The sequence below is a fragment of the Diadema antillarum genome, unplaced genomic scaffold (assembly GCF_040938485.1).
Source record: "Diadema antillarum isolate AM-2024a unplaced genomic scaffold, OU_Dant_1.0 seq00000998_RagTag, whole genome shotgun sequence".
In the NCBI taxonomy this organism is placed as follows: domain Eukaryota; kingdom Metazoa; phylum Echinodermata; class Echinoidea; order Diadematoida; family Diadematidae; genus Diadema; species Diadema antillarum.
This window is the reverse complement of record NW_027271836.1, coordinates 1015741-1042059: the sequence shown is the minus strand read 5'-3', so window position 1 is coordinate 1042059 and position 26319 is coordinate 1015741. Positions and strand designations below refer to the sequence as shown.

The following is a 26319-nucleotide window of genomic DNA, read 5'->3' as shown; positions in this document are numbered from 1 at the left end:
GGCCGCGAATTCGTTCGGGTCAGAATATGCTACTAGCTGTAGAAATATCTGACCAAATCATGAATAAGCACATTTTTTGTACACGAGCCACACAGGGCTTCAAGACCGTTCTGAATTTGTAAGAGGTTCACACACATTGCTATGCGGGGAATTCTGTTTGGCACTCCAGACTCTCTGAGCAAAGGAATTGTCATTGTTCAGAATTAACTACTCTCCATACTGAGATGCAAGCATCGCTTGAAATTATCATGCTAATGGAGGTGGAAAATAATTCTTTGTCTTGCGAGACAGCCACCACCAAAGAATGTTTTGTATCGCATGACTAGATAACGAAACCAAACTTCCTGTCGAAGTCATCTTCTGCTTTACGCAGAGCATTAGCTGATTTATTTTTCCTAGTCCCAAGTGACGAGAATGTAGATTTCTTTGTGGAAAGCATTAAAATCCCGAAATTTGGTTTCGTTGCCATATACAAGATTGGTGTATTTCCAAGGGCAGTATAACCTTGTCAATCTTGTTCTGAGGAAAAAAACTGAAAATCATTTGCTGGGAATTAATATGAGAACCAAGGAAGGTCTCGACGTGCTTTGGGTTGAAACTAGATTTGTCGAAATCCTTACTGAAACTCTTTAAGGGTGACAAGTTGATCATAAAATTGGCTTTGTCAAGACACTCTTCTCTTGTGTGAGAAAGAATATGGATATCATCGAAATAGGTGATTGTTCTAATGCCACTACTCGTCACCGAGGCAAAGACAGGTTTCATAACTTTAAGGAAATTCTGCGGGGTCGAATTAAGGCCAGATGGAAGGCACTGAATTCTGGAATGCAGTAAAAATACTATTTCCATTCGAAAGACTATGCTTGATGAACAAGGTGAACGGATACCGATAAATATGCACCCTTTGGAGGGGCAAATTAAGGCCGTAATCAAGCGAAACTGTTCCACTCTGAAGTGTTCGTATCTTACAAATTTGTTCAAGTTTTTCAAATTTATGATTGGACTGAGGGTGCGTTTATAAGATTTTTCTTTCGGCCAGAAACAGTGTTTTGAAACACTGTTTATGGCCAAACAGTGATTCTAGCTCGAAAAAAATTCTTATAAACGCTCACCGTGATTTGAAACAGTGTTTTGAAACACTGTTTGTAAACGCACAAAATAGTGCGTTTACAAACAGTGTTTCTGTAGAATCAGTGTTTCAAAAATCTTATTAACGCAACCGCGATCGCAAACACTGTTTATGTGACGTCACAATGCCTTGCGCGCACCCTGTTTGACCTTTTGCCGAGGAAAAACTGCGCAGAGTGAGTTGCGCAATGGCACAGTCTGAGCGCGAGCCCCAACACGCTCGGAGAAAAAATCTTATAAACGCTCTCCTGACGAAAGTGTGATTTGAAACAGTGTTTCAAAACAGTGTTTCAAAACAGTGATTCTAGGCCCGCAAAATCTTATAAACGCACCCTTAGACCGCCAGTCTTTGGTAGCGCTAGAATAGAGTTGATACTCCATGTGAGGAATCACTCTAATAGCTTGCTTTGCGAGAATCTTCGGAGACAATTCTTCATGGGTTGCCTTTTCCTCCTCGGTAGAATGTACACTTTGTAGAGGAAAAATTTATTGGTATGGGGTTGAAGTGAAATTATTGGTTTCATAGCCAAATATTGTGGCCAATATCCAAGGCTCGGGAATTATTTTGACCAGTCATCTTTGGAAAGCTTGAGATTTCCAGCACTGAACGATTTTGGACAGTACTCATCCTTTTTTTTTTTTTTTTTTTGCTGGCTTGCGTAGAGACATTCATGACCCACGATGTATGCTTATGTGACACTTGTCAATTTTTCTCAGATGTCTTTCTGAACAACTTTCTACCAAGTGGAATCGACTTGCTGCGCAAGTGTTGTTGAGAAGGGTTGAGAAGGGGTTTCAAGATACCTCGATGGTGCATGCTCAGATCATACGATAAGCAAAGCCCGGGAGTGTCAGGCCATCGATGGTGACATGAGTTGTTCAAATTCTCGTTGTGTCAATTGCATGGATGATTATCCGTGCATGATTTGTGAATTTAAGAAAGGATTTATCTATGTGGTATAGAAGTCCCTTCACTACATTTTGTTGTAGAAGTTGGGAGCTCAGAAGACCCAAGGCCTCGTGAAGGAGGATCGCCCAAATTTTGCTCTCGATTTTTGGTGTGAGAACTCCTTGGGCATTCGATGGCAGTTGAGCATTTGCTTCACGATTTTATAGAGACTTACCTTCTGACGTGGCAGTGTGACTGCCTTCATTAGCAAATCAGCCAATTTTTAAATTTGGCCCAAATGAGATCAGAATTTCAGTTAAAATCAAATTTGGTACCAGGCTTTGAAAGAGTTTGGCTGTAAGGGCATGGCATCCGGATCAATTCGGTTGTCAAAATGACCATAACCACAAGGGCAGAGTCAAGGCCACCCATACAGGGCAATGCAATCAGTTTTGCCGGGAAGGAGGCTGACATGAGAATATCGTCGTCTGATGAGCTGCCGATGGGGATGGCTAGCTCGCTGAAGTCTTCGATGGGCGGGGCAGCGCCCCTGTCCCCGCGGACATGGCTCGCATGTCCGGACTAATCGCCGGGAGGAGAAGCTCTCCTGCACCAGTTGGCATGGCTCGCATGCCGTTTGTCATTACCACGGTGTGCCGCCGCCCTATCCATGAAGCGGGAGAGTATCTCGGTCTCTCTATAGAGAGCATAGTTGAGCTTCAAGGCGGCCTTCCATGCCCTGATCTCCCCGCAGGGATGGGGGCTGAGAGGTAGCGTCGTCTTCCCAATCACTAGACATTGGAGTTTGAGATGTATAATCAGGGAGGTGTCTCACCTCCCTGGTATGATTCACTGCCGTCACACTTGAAAAAGATGCTTACTGCTCACTGACACGGGTATTTATAGCCAACTGGGACTGCCTGGAATTTTTACCTACTTTGAATTTCATTACGTGACTTCACTAGGAAATGCTAACCTCTGAAGACTTATACGAGTATTACGTAATAGAATTACAAATCTACATAAATTCATGCAAACAAAGTGTATACATGAACAAGTGGAGAGTTTGTGTTCAGGCCAATGAGACAGCAGTAAAGCAATGACACCTTCGCCCCATCAAATTTGCTCACTTCTAAAGTTAATTTTGTCTGTTTCATAATGTATGGAAATACACAGTTTCTAGCTTTGTTCCATATTACATCCAATCTGGCAATATAAGATATATGAATAATCATGAGTTCCCAGGTTAGCCTTCATTAATGAACATTACAAAAAAGGAGTCCCCTTGATCTTTGCTAATAACTTCAAATATCTAGATGAGCAATACATAATTTGAGTGAAATATATGATTTATACTTACTAAATGAGTACAGTAAAACGAGGAATTTTCGCATACACTTTAATTTCGCGAATTTCGCGCGCGCCAAGATTCGTGAAATTAAGATGCACGCGAAAGTCCTTGTTTACACTACATGCATTGAACGCCAGTGGCACTTCACGAAAATTTCATGCCACGAAAAAGGCTGTTGGTTCCAATTCGCGAAAAATTCATGCTGCGAATATATCATGTTTTACAGTATGTACATGAAGCACTCTGGGTTTTAGAATACAAATTGGAGAAATTTTTTGTTTGTTTTTTGTTTGGTTGCTTTTATTGCGACACTTTTCATAATTTTTTATTCAAAATAATATCATGAATAACATTTTTTTTTCAACATTTTCAATAAAAAATAACATCAATAATATTTTTCAACATTACGGACGAGAGAATATACAATTATGTAAACATAACTTACAAATCTACTAACAACAATGATAATTGACACCAGATAAAATTGAATCAAACAAGAGTGGGAGAGTTAAGCCTGAAATTGTGCAAGGTGCATCATGCTATGTGCGGAAATGCATGGACCTCAAAGTAATACATAACAATGAAGAAAAAAGGATTCAGAAATAATTGCATCAAGACCATCATGCCAAAGAGATATTTGAAATCAAGTTCCGATGTCAGACACAGTATCAATTCAACTGGTATATATCTAGACAATAAATATTTTTTGATGGTTGCCTTGAAGGAATAAAGTGTTGTTCGTGATTTAAGTGTGACAGGTAATAAATTCCATATGTCAGGACCATGATGTTTAATTGATTTATGTGCTGACAGGGATCTAAGATCATTAAAGGACAAGTTCACCTTCAAAACATTAGGATTGAGAAAACGTAGCAATATTAGTAGAACACATCATTGAAAGTTTGAGGAAAATCGGACAATCCGTTCAAAAGTTATGAATTTTTGAAGTTTTTGTGCAGTAACCGCTGGATGAGAAGACTACTGCAGTGTACGATGTCACATGCGTACACAATATAAGGAAAATATAAAGAAAATTTCACAAAATTTCATCTTTTGAAAAAAGTACACATTCCCTTGACTCGTTACCGACATATGTCATGGGTAATTCGTGTCATGGGTAATATTATTCCCCCTACCTTTAGAAAGAGGCAAGTCAAATGCTCTTTTATTATACAAAAAAAAAGAAAAAAAAAGAAAAAAAAAATGAAAAAATGAAAATAAACTTTCACTGATGTGTTCTACTAATATTGCTGCATTTTCTCAATCCTTATGTTTATGAAGGTGAACTTGTCCTTTAAGATGAAAGTCTGATGATCGTCATGTGAGGTAAGAATGAACATCAGTTTTTAAGACAAAGAAAGTTTCAAATGAAAATGGAAGTAAGTAAATGGCTGTTTGGAATGTATGAATATCCTCAACTTTAAGTGCTTTTTATCTTTAAAAATGGGAGTGGCATGATCAAAATAGTTGGATTGGGAGCATATTCTAATTGCTTTCTTTTGTAACCACGTATACTGATGGTACATATTCACAGTGAAGTAATATGGAATAAAAAGACAGAAGATAAAAGTACATTGTCTTGGTTGGATAAAAGCCCCAAACTGTCATGACGCATCTAAAGCCTAGCTCACACCTTTGCGTTTCGAGCTTGCGTTCAGCTGCGTATTGCCCGAACGCAGTCTAACGCAGCCCAACGCAGCACTACGCAATGAAACGAGCTAATACGAGGTCAATACGCATACCAACGCAGAGGCTTTGCATTCTAGCTCGCTAGTTTGACATTTTTTCAAACATCCGCAACTGAACGCAAGATCAAAATCCATACGAGCTAAGACGAGGGACAACCTGCTAATGCGAGCAAGGACGAGCAAGGGCGAGCGACAACGAGCTGCTTAACGCAGGCCAACGCAGCTTTACTTTGAACTGCGTTTCACTGCGTATGGTTACGATACCTGCTCGCTTCACCTCGCATCACCTCACTCTACTCCTAGTACTCTGCTCGCATTAGCAAGGACCGTTGCGGATGTAACTCGCTTCATTGCGAATCTAGCTCGTCCGTCGCTCGCTCCCCCTCGTTCATCCTCGCCTTACCTCGTTCCTCCTCGATCCTGTTCGATGCAGCTCGCTTTAGCTGGGTATGACTGCGTATACATCTGTTCATACAAAATCTAGTTAGATTTAATTAAAATTCACTTAGTTGACTGAGAAACACAATATGCTTATCAAATCATGAAGCTTTTGGAATGATTGTGTGCTTTCAGCAACATCAGATTCAAACATATCAGTTTTTAAAAACACCTCAAACTGAGTTTCCCGCTGTTATTGTAGGTTTTGTGGAAAATCTTTTTTTTTCTCAGAATTGTATTACCACACAATGTATATTGCTGAAAAGTAATTTTTTAACATAGTAATATGCTCTGTTCAGTCCTCCCACAACTGCAGGTAATGAGCAAGGTTGTCATTCCTGTTATAGTGACCGTAGGCAAGCCATTTTGAAATAACCTGTAGTGAAAATAATGTCCTGACCCAAAGCGACATTAAGGGTGACCCTATAAGGAAAAGTTGACTTCAGACCATGAAAACAGCATTCAGAATCGATTTCATTGACCCAGAAAACCTATAATACAGATTTTGAAAATTATTGTGAAATGTTTACCTTTTTAAACAATGGAAGTGACTTTTGAATTTCAGATGGCTGCCATATTGGATTTGGCCAATATGACTTCAGGGCACCCTTCTTGGCGCCCATCAAAAACTGAAATAGTATGGTTTTGGCAACATGTGTACCAAATTTAGTGCTCTTTGAAGAATTTGAACCAAAAAGTCCTTGTGCATCCCCAAACATCCCCAAATCATCGCAAGAACATGGACATATTATGCGCTCGAGTCCTCTCATATCGCATTGCCACATATAGGTCCATACACAGCCGTCGATATGACTAGATAGACATGCATTGTTTCGAGTCATTGGATGAGCAACGAATGATATTGAACACTCAAAAATTGTTCACACACAGTACACACACAAAGAGAGAGAGGAAGACCATCTAACAATGGCGACCTACAGTCGACTTTGCCGAGCCGTGATGATCGAATTTTGAAGCGTAGTTTCGTCGACTCGTACTGTTTATTTTCATGATCTACTTGATACATTTCTTGATAATCATTTAGGTAAATTATCCCAAGAATTTATAAAAGAAAATGATTTCATTCTTGCAAACACGAACCTCTATTTTTGGGTCTGTTACTGAGTGTAACAATGAAAAGGTTGCAGTATACACATTACTACATGTGGTACTACAATGGGCTACATCAGTACATGTGTATACATGTATATGTACATGTATAAAGCATTGAGTCTCCCGTATCCGGCCAAATCCCTTATACGGATGAGCCCTGGTCCCGACTTGTCCGGATACGAGAGGTTCAACTGGATCTATAGTATCATAAAAAATTGACTTTCTGGTGAAGTACATTAAATGGTCTTTGCTTGTTTTAATTTGTAGATAAATGAGAGTAATGAAACACATCAAAATACAGTTAATCTTATTGAGAATATTTGTTTTTGTATGTGTGTAATCAAAATGAAACAATGATTATTAAATCTACAAAAAGTTATAGTGCATTATTCCAGGATAACAGAACTCATCAAATATTCATACTGATGTGGGCATCTCAATGCAGGCTGCCATGATTGTTTGAAAGTATTGTTTAAAGATCTGAAAGAAGAATTTGTTATGACATACTTTTACGGTTGAAAATTATAGTAGTCATAATGATAATATAGATTTGCTTTCATATTTCATAACTTTTCATACAGCTATTCTAATCTCTAGAATGCTTGTTCATTTTTTGTAAAGGTATTTCTGCCAAGTTTGAAATCAATACGGATAATGTATTAATCTCTCTTTACCTTGCCTGTAATTTTGTGCTATCCAGATGCTTTTGGATTTCCTTTTTGTTCTCTACTGGACAACCTTTGTTTCATCATCTGTTGTGGTACAGTGGTGGATCCAGAGGGGGGCGCAACTAGCGCATGCCCCACCCCCCTTTATTTTTTGTTAAAAGCAAAAGAAATAAGAAAAAATGAAATGAAACCCAGAAGAGGGACCAGAAATATTAGTTGCGCTCCCCCCCCCCCCCCCCCCCTTCACAGAATTCCTGGATCCGCCCCTGGTTGTATATAAATAATATAGAGCCAGATTATTCAACTATTCTCTGATGAATGTCAAGCGCATAATAATATCAAAGCTTTCGTTGTTCTATTTGATTTATACAACTATACTGCTAAATAGAGTAATTCAAAAGCAGGCTGAGGTTTGAGTCTAAGAAACTGATAGCTGAGTGGCAAAACATTTTCAAGCTGTAATGCATCTAAAGTCATTAGGTGTGTAATCTCAGAGAGTTGTACCACAAACCTGGACTGGAAAGTTGAAACTGGAGATATATTGAAGCATGACACTTCAATCACATCTAGATGAAATTCAGTGCTTTTGACCTTTGACCTTATGGCTTGAAGATGACATTGTTAGCTGCAGTTAACCTACGACCTTGATAGATACAGCTCAAAATCTACTAAGGGGCATCTACAACTCATACATACATGGGGCAAGTATCAAGAAACTCAAACTAAGGATGGTTTTGTGTGTGCATGTCTTCAGTTTTGTTTGTAATTATGAGGTCTGGCTTGTATGGAAGGAAGAAGGAACAATGGCACACACACAAAATAAACCATACTACCATTCCATGCGCTATACAAGAGGTTAGATATCACAGATGTTGAATGTTTTGGTAATAATATAAAACTCACCCAATGAAAAACAAACAAACAAACAGAGAAACACTAGATTCAAATTTGTAAATCCTGACAAACAAGGAAAAGTTGAAATTACGCGGTGCGTAATATATGTCCCCGCCGGAAGAAGTATTTAGTAGCAAAATGTACAATATAGGTAAAAAGATCAAGGTCAAAGGTCAAAGAAGACAAAGGTCAAAATTCTGTGTAGAAGTTTTGAAGCCCTCACCTAGTGCCATCACATAAAGCAAACGGAATCGATATCGGGTTAGAAATGGCGAAGGAGTAGCATTTTGTAGCCAATGTACAATATAGGTAAAAAATCAAGGTCAAAGGTCAAAGAAGTCAAAGGTCAAAATTCTGTGTAGAAGTTTTGAAGCCCTCACCTAGTGCCCTCACATAAAGCAAACGGAATCAAAATCGGGTTAGAAATGGCGAAGGAGTAGCATTTGGTAGCAAAATGTACAAAACAGGTCAAAAATCAAGGTCAGACGTCAAAGAAGTCAAAGGTCAAAATTCTGTGTAGAAAGTTTTGAAGCCCTCACCTAGTGCCATCACTTAAAGCAAACGGAATTGAAATCGGGTTACAAATGGCGAAGGAGTAGCATTTTGTAGCAAAATGTACAATATAGGTAAAAAATCAAGGTCAAAGGTCAAAGAAGTCAAAGGTCAAAATTCTGTGTTGAAGTTTTGAAGCCCTCACCTAGTGCCATCACATAAAGCAAACAGAATCGAAATCGGGTTAGAAATGGCGAAGGAGTGGCATTTTGTAGCCAATGTACAATATAGGTAAAAAATCAAGGTCAAAGGTCAAAGAAGTCAAAGGTCAAAATTCTGTATAGAAGTTTTGAAGCCCTCACCTATAAAGCAAACGGAATCGAAATCGGGTTAGAAATGGCGAAGGAGTAGCATTTTGAAGCAAAATGTACAGTATAGGTCAAAGGTCAAGGTCAAAGGTCACAACTGAAATTCTGTGTAGAAGTTTCAAAGCTCACATGTAGTGCTATCATATAAAGCAAACAGAATCGAAATCGGGTTAGAAATGGCGAAGGATTAGCAAATTGAACATTTTGATCACACACGGACGCACAGACGGACAGACGGACACACAGACACACACACACGTATGGAGCCCGTTTCATAGTCCCCTGCTCGAACTCGTTCGGCGGGGACAATAAGGTGATCCAATATATTTGGAAACAAAGGATTGCTGAGATTCTCATTAAAGATACTGAAATCAAACCTGTCATGCCTAAAGATTAAAAATGGAAAGAGCATATTTTGCTAACAAAGAGACAAAATGAATATTTTGTATCTTTGAACCTCATTTTTATATGCAATACGGCATCTGAAAAAAAAAAGATTATCTTATGAAATGATCCTCTTGACAAGGTCTATATATTTGTGCTAAATATGGGGGCAATATGCCATGTATTTGCCAAGATAGAGGACGAAATTTGTTTGACCCTTGACCCTATTTCAGAAAGCCAAGATGGCCTGTGATCAGAAAGTTGTTTTTTCATTAAACTATCCAGATGACATGGGCTAAATGTGTGCAAAATATGGGAGTAATAAGGCATTTAATTACCAAAACAAAGTAGTCTTGACCCTTGACCCTACCTCGCACATCCAAGATGGCATCTGAGTCAAAAGTCATTGTTTTATGAAATGATCCAAGTAACATGGTCCATGAAACTCTGGCCCCGATAGAGCATTTAGTAAGCAAGATACAAAATAAAGAATATTTTACCTTTGAACCTCATTTGCACAGCCAAAATTGGGTACGACCAAAGCGTCGTTATTTTACAAAATGATCCACCTACTGAGGCAGTAGGTGTGTGCAAAATATGGCGGTGATACCATAGCATAATAAACTAATGAGGTTACAGAATGAAGTTTTTTGACCTTTGACCCCACTGAACACAGCCAAAATGGCATCTGAGCAAAAAGTTGTTATTTTGTGAAATGATTCTTGCAACATGGTCCTTACGTGTGCAAAATGTGGGAAAGGTAGGACATGCATTCACCAAGATACAGATTAAACACTTTTGACCTTTGACCCTAAGTCACCTACCCAAGATGGAGGAAGTAGTTGTTATTTTGTGAAATGATGTTCGTGACATGAACTAAACATGTGCAAAATATAGGGTTGATAGGGGCTGTTGTTCTTGATCTATGGCACCGAAAGTGGAAGAAAGAAAGAAAAATAAAGAAAAAGTTAAGGTATTGTATAGAAATTTGAAGGAGAAAAAAAGGATCAGAAAAAGATAAAGTTAGGAAGAGTGAATATTCAGACTTACAAAAAAAATTGAGAGAAAATAAAGGATTTAAAAAAGCAAAAGAAATGGCAGGGACAAGCCTTGAACACAAGACCTTTAGATTAAAAGTCTGATGCGCTATCCGCTGAGCTATTTCATACCCCCATAGGCTCTGTGTATTAAGCAAAATGACGCTATATCGAAGCCAAGTGCCAGTTTCAACCAAGTTTTTCTACGTGATCATGACGTCGTGTGAAAGAACAAAGGGCACACTAACAATAGCCAAAAGTGTCAGCTACAACATATTAAAATCTGGGAGAAATTCACAGAAGGGTAAGTGAGCTAGTGCTTGATAAAGACAGTCATGTCAATTTTCATTTCCAGAAAAATTGCCCTCCCATAGAGATAACACACAAACTGGTCAAATTGACCAAGTTACTTTCAATTGATTTTTTCGAAGTGATGACGTCATCCAATCAAAATATGCTGAGGTTACGTAGCAAAAAGATCATTCAACAAGCTACGACACACTGAAATCTGGGTGAAAATGGGCCAAGGATACGTGAGATACACTCGAGTGAACTTGAAAAAAAGAGGACATCATTTTTTATTTCATTGAGGAATTTGATCTTTTAATCATCTTACAAGCATCAAGCACCCATGAAATAATATCTACAGCTCACCTGCTTTCAGAATATGTAAAGAAAATGGGGGGGGGGGGGGTCACCGTCCATCCTGACGAGTAAAATTGGATTAGACATTGGCAGTTTTTTTTAAATATTTGCACTGTATATCGTCATTGACGCACGCGCATCATATTGAGTCGGATTGACTTGAAACTTGGTAGAATTATTTCTTGATATCTTAGACATCTGATTCATGTGAAAAAAAAGACGGAAATTTCTATTGCATATGAGCTGCGTGTGCGTATATGCGTACGCGTCAATCAATTTTTTATGAAATGCTTCAGGGCAATTCCGCGGTTAGTAACGTTACATTTGAACAAATTTAGATATTTGTTTTTACTACTAAATTACCATTTATTCATTTCAAGCCAAAATTATGTCAAAAACATGTTCATCATTCCCAGGTTTATGATACAGAAAAGAATGAATACAATCCAAGAAATATTAGAATTTCTATGGCAACTTAAAGGGCTGGTTAGTAACGTTACGAAAAAAGGACATGACAAAAAAATCAATGTCTTGTAACAAAAAGTGTGCAAAAATTCAAGTTACTTCAAACAAAGTGTTGCATTAATTTCAATCATTGCATCATGACAAATGTTCACACAATGTTTTTTAGCAGTTCAACCAATACTTTCTTAGCTAGACCCCCAAAAGCATGGTTAGTAACGTTACGGTTAGTAACGTTACATTTGTCCGGAGTAATTCCGCAGGTCATTTCACCCTTTTGTAATTGACAAAATGTCACATGACTTCTGGAGTATTTAAATGTATTTATCTTTTACCCTTTAGCAAAACTTTGAGGAAAAAATTTCGAAGGAACCCACTGTAATTTGCATTTAAGTGAATTTCAGCATCCCCAGTCCCACATGTACATTTTAAATGATGGTTTTAGATCTCGCGAAATCAATCAATACGAAAGATAAAATCTACTGAATTTGAAAGACCTTAATGATTGGTGAACATCCATGGCATTAGTTGATACCTAGATTAAAGAGTAAGATAAAGAGGCACATTTCTTTTATCCATGTCATGTCCACCTAACTGCGGAATTGCCCTTCAAATGACCTGAAACTTGTGCAAAACAATTTTGAGTTCAATTGGAGCAAGTTAAAATTTCAACGTGCGCTTACACGCTCTTTTACTATGAACATTGTCAAATTCTATGAAATGAATCTATAGAGCTTGACTTCAACTATATGAGATGTAAATTTCATTGAGAAATTCTATTCTATTAATGAGATATGAATGTGAACGTGATTTCAGATAATGACGTCATGGTTGACTGATCACAATCCATCAGATCTGTCGTCCTTGGGACATGATACATAAGTTACATGGTATAAGTTTGAAATTGATAGTCAAAGGACTTTTTGAGTTAACCTCTGCACAATATTTGAGAAATAAATAAAGAAGAAAAAGAATAAAGAAAGAAAGAATCAGTGCAGATACAGAAGGTGATCCAAGAGGATACTCGGATCACCTAATTATCAACAATTACTCAGATTGAACAAGCAATCTGTGAGCATTGCACCATTTGTTACAGGACTAAAGTACTTGTACAAAAGTTGTGATCCAACAGGATACTCGGATCACCTAATTATCAACAATTGTAACTAAGATTGAACTAGAAATGTCGCTATGGCGACTGGTATTCCTCCGCCATAATGCATGATTCTCCTAATAGGTCTAGATAGTACATGTGGACAATGTTTGATTACATTTTCTCACAATTGGCAAAATAATAAAATGACAAGTATGTCACAAATGTGTTGAATGTTCACCTTCCTTGACCTAGGTTTAATTGGATGAATAGGAGAGCATGTATTTGGGATTTAAGGACTTTAACTTGACTTTGACCCATTCATACGTTAAATGCATTGAGTAATTTTCAACAAAGTGCAATTTCTGTCTTGAATAGTAAATTGTTGCCATTTTCATCTGGCCTTTGACCCTAAAATTCATAAGATAATCACTGTCAGGCAGAACATGCATAAATATGTAGTACGTTTCAAGATAACTTGAGCCACTTCCGAGATAGGGAGGAAAAATTTAGTTCAGCACTTTCACTAGATCTCTAACCTTTTGACCTTTCAGGCAAAAACAAAAGAAAAAAAAAACTTTTCAGAGAATCTCTATTAGGTTATACTTGCATACACCAAGTGTAAAAAAAATTCCTGCTGGCATTGCGTAAACATGGGGGAAATAGTAAAATTTTGAAGTGTTGCCCTTGACCTTTGACCCCATGAACCCTAAATTCTCTAGATAATCACTGCCAGTCAGTACATGTATATATACTATGTTCCATGAAGATACCTTGAACAATATCCAAGGTACAGAGAAAAAGGTGAAGTTTTAATATTTTACTTGACCTTTTGACCTTTGACCTTTGACCTCATGACCCAAACTTTCACCAGAGAATCTCTATTGGGTAATACATGTATACACCAAGTTTCAAGAAAATATCTTCAGGCATTGCATAGATATGGTGGAAATAGTGAAATTTTATGTATTTGACCTTGACCTTTTGACCTTTGACATTGAGCATGTGCACTCAAAAGTTGATAGGCACAAGTTCACCCCCTAATACACATACATGCCAAGTTTCATTAGGATACCTCAAAAGGTTTTGATAGTTACCCTGTCCACAAAAATCATTACAGACGGACGGACGGACGGAAGGACGGACGGACGGACGGAAGGACGGACGGACGGACGGACGGACGGACGGACAACCCGAAAACATAATGCCTCCAGCACCACTTCGTGGCGGAGGCATAAAAAGCAATCTGAGCACTGCACCATTTGTTACAGGACTAAGGTACCTGTACAAAAATTGGTGTTTATGCCTTAGTGTGTTCGCACAGGTGTGTGCATGTGAGCATCTGCTTTGATAGTGGAAAGTAGGGGACTCATAAGTTATCACATTTTTTTTTTCTAATTATTAATCATATAACCATACCTTGGGGGCCAGCATTCACAGTATACGGTGTATAGACGATTGGAGACGTGTTTGTGTCTAGAGACCGAGTAGATGCTGCACCCTGCCTCTGTACGACATCAGTAGATGTCACTTCAGGTTCACATTCAGTATCCCTTCTGGCTGTGCAGTTTTGAGACACTCTGTTACCCAACAGACACTCTGAACAGGGACGGCACTCCGTGCAGTTATTGGGCTTGTCTTGAAAGAAGCCATCTCCACACTGCACACAGGTGAGGACATTCCTGTGTTCAAGTGAAAGAATAATCAAATGATGATAATTAGAGTCCTTCCCGGAAATCATTGGATTAGTTCTCCGTAGAAGGTCATCAATTCCTATTCGGCTACAGTTACTAAACAAATCACACACCATGAATGTTGCTTCTTTTCCCTTCATTCTTTCTTGCCTTTTGAGCATGGAAGGCAGAGTGACAAGGGTCATTATTGATACTACCTTTATCATTATTACCTCCTCCAAGGAGGTTATCATTTTGTTGGCATTGGTTTGTTTGTTTGTTTGTTTGCAAAATAACTCAATGAGTAGAGAACAGATTCGGATGAAATTAACATTGATAATGACACAAGGATTACATGATTCCATTAATCCAGGAATTTTTATGATTTTTTAATTAAAATCTTTTTGCAAATAGGGTCGATGAACTTGGAAGTTCAAGCTGCATATAATTGAGGTTTGCATATTCATGCACACCAAGGCGTGTGTTCTGCTCAAAGCATCGCGCAGAAGCAGAAAGCTGTAGCTCCATGGGTAAACAGAGGCATCTTTATCAGTGGAAATTGGGCGATTTTCAGCAAGTGTGTATGGGTGCAAATGAGCTGTCTGGCAGAGGTCTGCACTCTCCCCAGTGCTTTTCTAGTTGTCAGTATCATCATCATTTATAAACAAAAGGTTTCACATCAGCAGCACAATATCATCTGATATGTCTCTGCACACTTACGTCACCTACTGTACCTGCATGTACCTCTTCAGGTCAATACTGTTCACACTGATTATGATAAGCTCCACAATGAGATACAGTGTTACAGCTAGGGCACAACTTATACTTGTCATAAACAGAAAGTTTTTCTTGCACATCTACACTTTCACCGCAGGCTACAGGTCATATACCAAGTTCAAACTAATTCACTCACACATGGACGAAGTTTCTCATTTTCTTTACAAGCTAAAAAGCAATATACCCTGACTGTCATTGCAAATCAAACTCTTCTCTGACATGCCTAGTGTTCAGCTCATCTTGTGCACCAACTTTCAATCAAACAGCTCAAACACTGTAGTTCTCCTGGTAGTTTGCTGCCCATTTTTTAAACTTTTAACTTTCCTCTTAACTTTCCTAACATACACAATAAGTATCTCTTGATGAATTGTAGTATATTGGATTTTGACATACATTTGTAGACGTGCCTGTTTTGGACTGTTATGTATTGTGTCTCAACAGTGTATGTGAACATTCCCATGTCTTGTTATGTTTTGCAAAAATTGTATTGCTGCATTATGTTACATTGTAAACAAGCCTCAAACAATTTAAAATAAATCAATATAAACATACACGTGTAGTTTGAATTAAACGAAAGAGAAGTCAAGTGAGATCCAGCAAGGTGACAAGACCACAGTGACTTGTCTGAAATCATCTGGATTTGGAGTTGAATAGGTGATGATCAACTGAAATTGTGATGAGCTTCCATTGAGCTAATTAAGTGTGTGTGGAGCAATCCCTTATCAAATTCTTTTCAGAAAATCCACACTTTTTTATGTGCACCAGGTCTCATCAAAATTGCTAAAAAGCAAAATATCTACTAACCATCCACCTGTTGTTCTCTGTAATGTAATTAAAGGAAGCAGCTGGGTTATATTATCAGTGGGTAATCCATATCCCACTCCATTTTTCTTGGGGAAATACCAAAAACATGAAGAATTATGAATACCATGGTACCAATCACTGCTATGGATTTGAATAGGTGAACATAATCTCAGATGTGTCATTTGAAGAATGCTGGGCCGATCATGTTATAGTCATGATGTCATAGGGAATATACCAGCTTAATGACAAGTTCAAATTTTACACAATACGGCACTTTTAGAACAAAAGTTGTTCCTTGTTGCTTGTTTGAGAATTGCCTAACACAGCAAGAACTAAACACGTGCACACTGGATTCCATATATTGAAGTGCATCCAGCATGTACAGGTGAATGAATACCATTGGACAAATTCCTCTGGGGCAAAGTATCCATCAATTTTGATAAAAATTAGGACATTTTCCCCTTCATTTATGTGTACAGCTAATAAACAAATCAAACACTATGACATGCTGTCCCTTTCCCCTCAGAATGACATTTCATTGAGTGTCCTTTCCAGTGGCAGGGATTAGGAGCAAGGAAATGCCTAAATTTTATTTCATTATTTCATATGTTTATTTCATATTTGAAATGCATCATTAATTGAAGTGACTTTCAGACATATCCAAATATAATCCATTCTTATGTAAGGGCTTTCATTGAGATCATGCCAATGTGTTACGGTGGCATTACAGAGACCCTTTCGTACTTGTTCGATGTGGCATGCTCAAAGTAACACTAAAAGATTGCGTCTCATGAGTACAATACCTGTCTGCTCCGATGCATGGCCTTGCCTTCCTCTGGCCTTCTGAGCAGCTGATTTGTAGGTTGTTTCCCCTGCAGCTCTCTGTGTAGACTGTGGGCTTGTCAAATTGGCACTGCTCTGAAGAAGCCACCACCTAGACATACATTGTTTCAATTTGGATGAAACAAAAATGGTATGAAGATATATACACACATGAACACAGAATTGAATTATGAAAGAGTCAGCAAATGACATTTCTAGCATATCAGAAGGGACATTCCATACTGCATTTGTATAAAATACATTTTATGTGTCAATATTAGACACATATTTCCATGAAGACTTGCTTAAAGGAGTTAAAAAAAAAAAAATTTCCAAAATATACATTTTGTTTAGACTGACCTTTGAACTAAACATGTAAAGGTTGCAAAAGGCAGCATAACAGACATTGAATTTCCTTGCAGTTTTGTTTTCATATTTTCTTTATGTTATACATGTACCTGCTCCATAATGACAAAATAACACTTAAAGGGAAGGTAAACCCCAAGAGCAATGTGGATTGAGTGAAAGCAGCAGCATTAGTAGAACATATCAGTGAAAGTTTGAGGAAAATCGGACAATCGATGCAGAAGTTATGAATTTTTAAAGTTTTGATGTTGGAACCGCTGGATGAGGAGACTACTAGAGGTTATGACGTATGAGTGGACAACAATACCAAGAAAATATAAAGAAAATTCTGCAAAAATCCATTTTTCATAAAAATTACAAATTCCATCAACTTGATATTGACATGTTAAGGGTAGCAATTATTCCCCCTGCTTTCTGAAAGCGGTTGGTCCATTGATCTTTCATAATTCTAGAAAAGTGAATTTTGGTTGAATTTCCTTTATATTTTCTTTGTATTGTTGTCCACTCATACGTCATATCCTCTAGTAGTCTCCTCATCCAGCGGTTCCCACACCAAAACTTTAAAAATTCATAACTTTTGCATCTATTGTCCGTTTTTCCTCAAACTTGCACTGATGTGTTCTACTAATGTTGCTGCTTTCACTCAATCCACATTGTTCTTTGGGTTTACCTTCCCTTTAACAGACTAGGGAGATCACAATTCATGCAGGGGCTGTTGTGGCCCAATGGAAAGAATTAGTCACTACCGGTAGTCTCTTCATTGCCTAAGAATGTGTATGAAAACCCTTATGAGGGATAGTAGACTTGCTAAGAGGGTAAATGCTGCATTTTTTAGTACAAATGTCCTACTTGGCACAGATGTTCCCTAGGGCAATTGAAAAATTTTCATCTAAAGAGACAGTCTGTATCTATGCAAATAAGCCTTAATTTGCATAATCTATGCAGAAATACATATAAAGATTATAAAAAGATATATGTGCATCCAGCAGAAATACCTAATTTGGTAGAAGAATTCTATAGAGTATGTGGAAACAATTCCTGCAAAAACTGATTTCATACCTATGTAAATAAACATAAAATTTGCATAATTACCCAAGTTATTGTGCAAAAATCTGCATTTTTGAGAGAACTATTACGCACTGGGTCTTTTAGTACAAAGTTTGAACCTGGGATGGATGTTCCTTGGATCAAAAGTAAATGATTCATCTGAAGAGATAAACTTCTCTATGCAAACAACCTGTTATTTGCATAATATGCATATCAATACCTACACATCTATAGATAATCAGAACAAACAAAAAGCCTTAATGTTACATGGCTTAAATCACTTTGAACTTAATATCCAAAGAGCTAATAGCAATATTCTCACAACAACACTTTTCAGTTGCTTCAATTGTTTCCATATCATTTCATTAACTTCGGCATTTTATGCATAAATTATGTAAATAAGTACAATGTGACCTGTCTTAAATCGCTTTGAATTTAATATCCAAAAAGCTAATGGAATATTAAAGGCAATATTCTCACAACACTTTTCAGTTGCTTAAATTGTTTCCATATTATTTAATTAACTTAGGCATTCTATGCATAAATTATGTAAATAAGTACACCAGACGTGAAATTTCGAAACATATCGATCTTTGAAATAATTTTTGCTATAAATTTTCCCTCATTGCACAAATGCTTTGCAGGGTGGGAAAAATAGCAATCGATAGTGACACTCTTTAAATATGATTATGCAAATCTAAGAGTAGGGCCTACATATGAACAGATGCAAATCGGAACAACATTACTTACAGAAGGACTGTTTTTCCCTTGCAAACAGTACGCAACTGAGGTCATGGTTAGAAAATCATTACAACAAACACTACCATAGTGAAAGTGTGAATTCTGATTTTCATTGTATTTTGCAGGCAATCAAGCGAATAAGAGGCTTTTATATCAAACTGATTATAAACTTGTGTAAATTATGTGGATGCAAGGGTATCTGCACACATTAAGAACTTACAGGCTAGAGTTAGAAACTAAGTCTGTTTCTGGAAAACAAAAGTTATCTCAGTATACTATGAGCTACTATGGCATGGAAACTATGCTAGGAAATTTATACGCAATAACATTTTGATAAGGCAATAATATGCAAAAATCGTCATGTGAACAATATAGGAGATGTCATACTTTAAGTCAAATAATCTCAGTCTCTGACTTAAAATCAGTCAATTTCAACCATAAATCAAAGCAGAAATAATATGTTCATAGGCATAAAAGAGTATATTCGATGACTTTTAAAATTATTAGGATGTGATTTGTCAACAGATCGTCACAGGCTACTGTTCACGAGAATCGTAAATGTCATATTCTCCCTGGTTGTGATTGTTTTCCCTTGGGATAATGTAACTCCCTGCCGGTCCAAAGAATGTTATATTCCACCACATATCAGCTAATACCTGTATAGATGATCATGACCTACATGTTGTACATGATCTCGAAGCTTTTTCCAAAAAAAAAATGATTATGTTAACTGGTTTAGTGTTAAGATGTCAGAGGTTGAACTAAAAGAAATACACAGGTAAAAATGTAAATGGTAAGAATGCCAAAGGTTATACAAGTGTGCATCAAAATTAACTTCCATGCGACCCACACATCAAATGTAATGATGGTGATGACTATACCATGTCACTGAATTCCATGTCCCTTCCTACTTATCAAGAAGAAACAAAAACACTTGAGAGGGGATGGCTCATCATTTTTTCGATAATCAACAAAGGTATCATTGTCAGGTAGAACATGCACAAATATGTACTTAGTAAGTTTCATGATACCTTGATTCACATTCAAGATATGAAAGAAAAAGTGAAATATAGCACTTTCATCAGAGCTTTGACATTTTGGCAGGAAATTTCCCAGAGAATATCCATTAGGTAATACATAAGTTTCAAGAAAAATCCTACAAGCATTGCAAAAACATGAGGGAAATAGTGAAATTTTGAGGGCCCAATTTACCTTGATCTTTGACCCCGACCTTTGACAAATGACCCCTAAATTCCCTGCCAGTACCAAGTTCCATGAAGACACCTTGAACCAATGGCGAGATACAGAGAAAAAAAGTGAAATTCTAACATTTTCACCTCAACTTTGACCTTTGACCTCTTGACCTGACACTATCTGGAGAATCTTATTTTGATAGTACATTGTATGCAGTCACTAAGTTTGAAGAAAGTAGGGCGAGCTCCCCGATTAATTAAGACATCTTGACTCACAAGGCCTTTGCGAGCAAATAACAATCTGCTTTTAAAATGTCCTTTGAATTCTTAACCTTCCAATGGAATAATACATCTATATACGATTGTACATATACGTATTTTGGGATATTTGGATGGGGGAGATCGGGTGGCGGAGCGATTCCCTTTATAACAGTGATTTCGAGTGTTGTTTCGGGATGCAATGGAGGTTGAATATACATGTATGTTAAATGTGCATGGGGGTGAGAGAGAGAGGAGGGGAGAGAGAAGGGGAAGGGGGAGAGAGTTTGTTTCAGGTGGCTGCGTTAGCTAAGAAAAGTTGATCTGGTGGTGTAAACTCTATTATGTAGATCGCTCCGCTAGTCGACCTTCAGACTCCAATCGCCTTCAGTACATCAAAGGAATGCCAGCTGGTTGCGCACATCAAAGGATGTTTTGTAATTTATTGGGGTCAAATGAAGTGCAGGGCCAAAATACCAAACTGGAAGTTAAACATAAGACATAATGTGAATACCTTAGCTTCTCTTCCTGTGTTTCGGAGCTCAGCTCTTGAATAATACATGCATTTCATCTTTGTTCTGCCCTTTATTATTATTATTATTGTTATTATTTCTTCTTTTATTTTTGTGATTTGTATGCTAATCTTGTAAAATCATTTGTAAATGTGATTTTTCATTGATTTTTTGAATAAAAACAAAATTATAAAAAAAAAAAAAAGTTTGAAGAAAGTACCTTCAGACATTGCATAGATATGGGGAAAATAATGAAATTTTAGCATTGATCTTGAACTTTTTGACCTTTGACCTCTTGCCGATTTCACTTGCCCCACCTCTTTGGACCAGGTTTGGTGAAATTTGCACAATCCAGTTTAGAGTTATCGCATAAACTGACCATTGGTTTCTGGTACATTCGGGTATTGATATGCACAATATGCTAATTAGGTGGTATTTGCATAGACAAATAGTGTTTTGATATTTCAAACCATTTCCTTTTGACTAAAGGAAATGCATACTACTTCCATAGTTTTCATCATAAAATGCAGTTCTTAGACTGTATGAAAAACTTAAAAACTTTTAAAAAAATGTTACTTTACTTTCTTTAGTAATTACGTAAATTAGCTGGTAATGATGGTTCAATTATTCAAATTCTTTTCTCAGTTTGTTTCATAAAGTGTTTCTAACGGGTTATATCTATCTAGGATGAGATTTAAGGGGAGTTTCAATAAGGCTTCATTAAGGCTTTTTGTTTGTTCTGATTATCTATAGATGTGTAGGTATTGATATGCATATTATGCAAATAATAGGTTAATTGCATAGAGACAGTTTGTCTCTTCAGATGAATCATTTACTTTTGACCCTTGAAGGAACATCCATCCCAGGTTCAAACTTTGTACTACAAGATCTAGTGCTTAAAAGTTTACAAATTCTCTCAAAAATGCAGATTTTTGCACAATAACAAGGATACAAGGAACTTTATTGTCTGTTAAAAATACAGAAATTCGTCGTCCACTGGCATAACAAAGGAAAAGGAGCAGACAACATATATTGCACGTATTATAATAGTGGTATACAAACAGACAAACAAAAGCATTGAACGAACAGTGTCTTGAATGATTTCATTAAAAATCTCTGTAATTTATATAAAAGAATATATACACAAACTCCCGCACGAAGGTACACATACACATGTGCACACTCGCACCAGGGAGGTGTCATCTCCCTGCTCACACACACATGAATACCCGCATACACTCACTTTCACACCCGCACACACACGTAAGCTGTCTAAAAATACCCTACCAGACCTTAGTTGTACATCCTCAGTACCTAAATGTCTGTTTAACTTCTTGTCCCCCTCCTCATCCCTCCCATTTCCTCTGCAAGTTATGATGAAAAAGTAGATGGAAGGGAAAAAGATCATGTCATAGAGAGAAGTTAGGAGAAGACTTTGAAGAAAGCTGGATCGAAGGTATTAACTGGTGAGAGATGAGGAGGGACACCTCAGTGGCCAATAAAAAGACCCCCAAAATAGAAATACATGTACACCAACATTTAACAAGAGTAAAACAATTAACACAAGACTACCCTTCAAAAAATAAATCGTACACAAAACCCGCGAGTTAAACGAGACATGTAGTAACAAACATACACTAAGATCACCATTGTCTTCCTCCGACACCCCCACGTCTAAACTACCAACTACGAAGGCACTCGCCTAGGTGCTTGGCCAGCGCAAAACAGCAGCCAGCACCAAACAGCGCAGCACAGCACAGCACATAGCGCTGCCCTGCTCAAGTTTACAGAGAAAGCCGCGAAGGGCAGGCGGCCCACCCAAAATAAAACTCCTCCCCCTCTGCATTCCCTTTACCAGTCCTGTGCAGCGTCGGCCAATAATGAGGCAGCAAGAGTATTATCAACAGACCCTAAACCCTTAAAGATAATAAAAAAGTTTTGGCACCTCAAAAGCTTCCCCGAACCTCCCTGTCTTAGTTTGTGTTTCAGGTTAAAGTACCTTTCATATAACTAACACTGTGAGACTAACAATAACTTGCGTAATTATGCAAATTTTATGTTTATTTACATAGGTATGAAATCAGTTCAATCCACAAGATCTTTCCTTGATCTTCCACCATTAATATGCCGTTACCATGGCAACGCAGCTTCCGACATGTCCAAAAAATATGTCTTGCACATCTTCCCACCAAGACCAATGTGTGTGCCACATTTCATGAGCTTCAGTCGAATACAGAGGAAGTAGTTCAATCCGCAAGATCTTTCCTTGATCTTCTGCCATTTATATGCCGTTACCATGGCAACGCAGCTTCCGACACGTCCGAAAAATATGTCTTCCAAATCTTCCCACCAAGATCAAGGTGTGTGCCACATTTCATAAGCTTTGGTCAAAAAACTGAGGAAGTAGTTAAATCCGCAAGATCTTTCCTAGATCTTCTGCCATTAATATGCCATTACAATGGCAACGTACTTTCGGGTACTGTCGAAAAATGCGTCTTGCACATCTACAACCAAAGGCACACATCTGTACCAAGTTTCATGGAAATTGGGCAAAAACTGAGGAAGTAGTTTGCAACACAAAATTTTCCATCATTTTGGCTCATAATATGTGAGCTGTTACCATGGCAACATACTTTTTGTCACTGTCAAGAAATGTGTCATGCTGACCTATATCCTAAGACAAACATTCAATATGGATTCCATGAGAATTGGAAGAACACTGATGAAGCAGTTTTGCCATGAAGCATTTTGCCCTATATTTTACCAATAACATGCCGTTACCATGGCAACGCACTTTTTGCCACTGCGGAAATATGTGTCTTGCACATTAACATATTCAGATGAACATCTGTACCTAATTTCATAAAAATTGATCAAAAACTGTGGGAGGAGTTCGCGACGCAAGATTTATACCCATTTTTGCCCATAATATGCCGTTACCATGGCAATGTACTTTTGGGTACTGTCAAAAAATACATCTACAACCCAAGGCACACATCTGTGCCAAGTTTTATGGGAATCGGTTGAAAACTGAGGAAGTAGTTCGCGACGCAAGATTTGCAACGGACCGACCGCCCGACCGCCCGACCGTCCGCTGATTCCTATATACCCCCTTCAAACTTCGTTTGGCGGGGGTATAATAAACAGAGAAAGGAGTACCTGGTAGTGGTAGTGATGCAAAAGTGAAATACAGTCAATATATAAGATTATATCTTGGCTTTATACTGTAAAAGTGGATATTTTCGCGCAACTAATTTTTCGCGCACGGCGGGGTAAGAAGAGTTTCGCGTGTTTTTAATTCCGCTGAATCAAGACATCAACTACTGGAACATATGGCAAGCAAAATTATTCATGTGCTTCTATTTTCGTGTTAGTTTCGGGTTGCGCGAAATGCATGAAAATTTCAACACCGTGAAAATTTCCACTTTTACAGTAGTCAGGATAGGTAGTATGGAAGAACATCACAATGCCAAGGGGACAATGTTTGAACAGTTTAATAGCTCTACCGGTACATAATTTAGATAGAGTGGCTTCTGAGGGATGATCCAAATGGTATTGCAAACCTTAATTCTGTGATGTTCCATTAAGTTTCAAATTACCAAAATGTCTCCAATGTGTCTCTATTTGAACATTCAAGCATTCCACTACTATCCACCCATCTACAGGCAACTGAGAATCAATGATAGATGTAGATAATAGATTGTATATATTTAATAGTGAACACTGTCTGCACACTAAAGACTATGTAGACATAAAACTTAAGGTACCGTATTACAAACGGTGCATAATCTGCACCTGAATTTTGACCCCTATCATAGAATCATGGGGGGGGGGGGGGGAGGAGCAGGGATGCCAAGTTCAACCAATTTTAATGAGTGAGATTTTCATGACTCGGCATCTCAGCGAGCGAATGTGCGCGCAAGCGAGGGTGTGGGAGGGGTCCCCCCGTGGCCTCCCATGGTAGGGAGCTTTTTCAATTTTTAGCTCTTAATGGTGAGATCAGGTGCATGCTTAAGTGACTATTTTTTACTTATAAATTTTGAAAAACAAAAGGAAAATATACCTTCAATTGTAACAATCACTTTGATCCTTTGAACTATGCTCCTTATTATGGGCCCAAATGGCTGACTTTGCCCGATGCGTAAGAAAAATGTGTGCCACGCGTGAGATCGTGAGACGACCCCGGCCTAAATTAAATGCTCGAGTCTCACTCAGAATGCCTGAGACTTGGTAGCTCTGGGGTAGGTGCAGTTAATTGACACCATTATTAATAAATTTACGGTAAATCACTATCACAGTTACTGTCACTCAGTGACACTGAAGTGACGCACTCTAGACTACACAAAGACGTGGGGTGGGGCTACGTTCCTCGGCTAGCTTAGATAGCTCCTCAGCTCAGAACAACCATGCACACAGGCCACGGCTGGCCGGGTCAGATTCAAATACAACCCTACCTAACCCTAGGTAAACCCTAACTTCTAAGTTAACCCTAAACTCTAACCCTAGGACCTACTCTTGCTTGCTAACGCACGGATGCACGCGCACTGCGGTGGGGCCTATTTCACGATTTTACCATTATTCTCTGTGATGACGCTAATTGATTGCCCCTTCGAATTTTGAAGATTAGATTTACAGATGAAGACTGATGTCCACTGATGAGGTAAAATCTCCTGTAAATTTACCTACCCACAACAGCATCGACAACATGGACAGCGGGAGTACAGCCGACATGTTCGCCTCCATATAATCTGCCATGTTGGAAAATGTCTGATTGCTGGCATTGATTGTTACTAAAAATAGTCAATCTCCCAGATCCCAGGATCAGAAAAGGTGCACCGGTGGTGTACAAGGTCAATCGCACCAGATGATCGAGAGAGATCGGATGTTCATTCGGCCTATCGGCCATCCGGCCGGTAAGAACATGCGCGCGCAGACGCAACAACTGAGGGGAATTTCCCGAAGTTCCCTGTACGCTGCTGTTTCCCTAGTCTACATTCAGGATTAGTGAATATGATTTTCTAGCATAAATTTCAAGAGATGTGAACCAACAAGCAAACGGTAAGTGCTATCACATTTGTTATGAAGAAAATGACAGATGGAATTATAAGCAGGTAAACATAGATTTAAGTTGCAAATCATGTAAATTATCAGGCCCTTAACTTAGGGGTGGGGTGTTCCAGTGTGGTAGGCTACTACACTAGTATTTTCCCTCTGGAGAAACACTCGCTGGGGGACCAAATCTCCGAGTCGGATTGCAGGATTTGATTAATTAAATGCATTGGTTTACCATTTTGTAGATGAAACAAAAATCTAAATGTGAGTAAGGGATAGAAACAACCAATGTAAAAATATTAATCCGTATAATGGATGCTAAGTATAGTCTTATCAAAATTGCTTCTAGAATAAACCGTCTGCAGTTGTGGTTTATTGAGAAAAAAGTGATAAAATCTCGTAGGCTTTAATGGGAAATTTCATT

At 38.1% G+C, this 26319-nt stretch overlaps 1 protein-coding gene across 1 annotated transcript in view; it reads right to left on the bottom strand.

The window, feature by feature from the left end:
- LOC139742391 (uncharacterized) overlaps positions 1 to 25665 on the bottom strand; it is a 60664-nt gene extending 34999 nt beyond the window's left edge. Inside the window, exons 1-3 of the mRNA XM_071652966.1 lie at positions 25530 to 25665; positions 16708 to 16838; positions 14070 to 14332 (exon numbers count right to left, since the gene is read on the bottom strand). Of these exons, the coding sequence (XP_071509067.1) occupies positions 14070 to 14332; positions 16708 to 16838; positions 25530 to 25598 (463 nt within the window). The 5' untranslated portion in view covers positions 25599 to 25665. The remainder of the gene's footprint in view (positions 1 to 14069; positions 14333 to 16707; positions 16839 to 25529) is intronic.
- Positions 25666 to 26319: the final 654 nt, after the last annotated feature.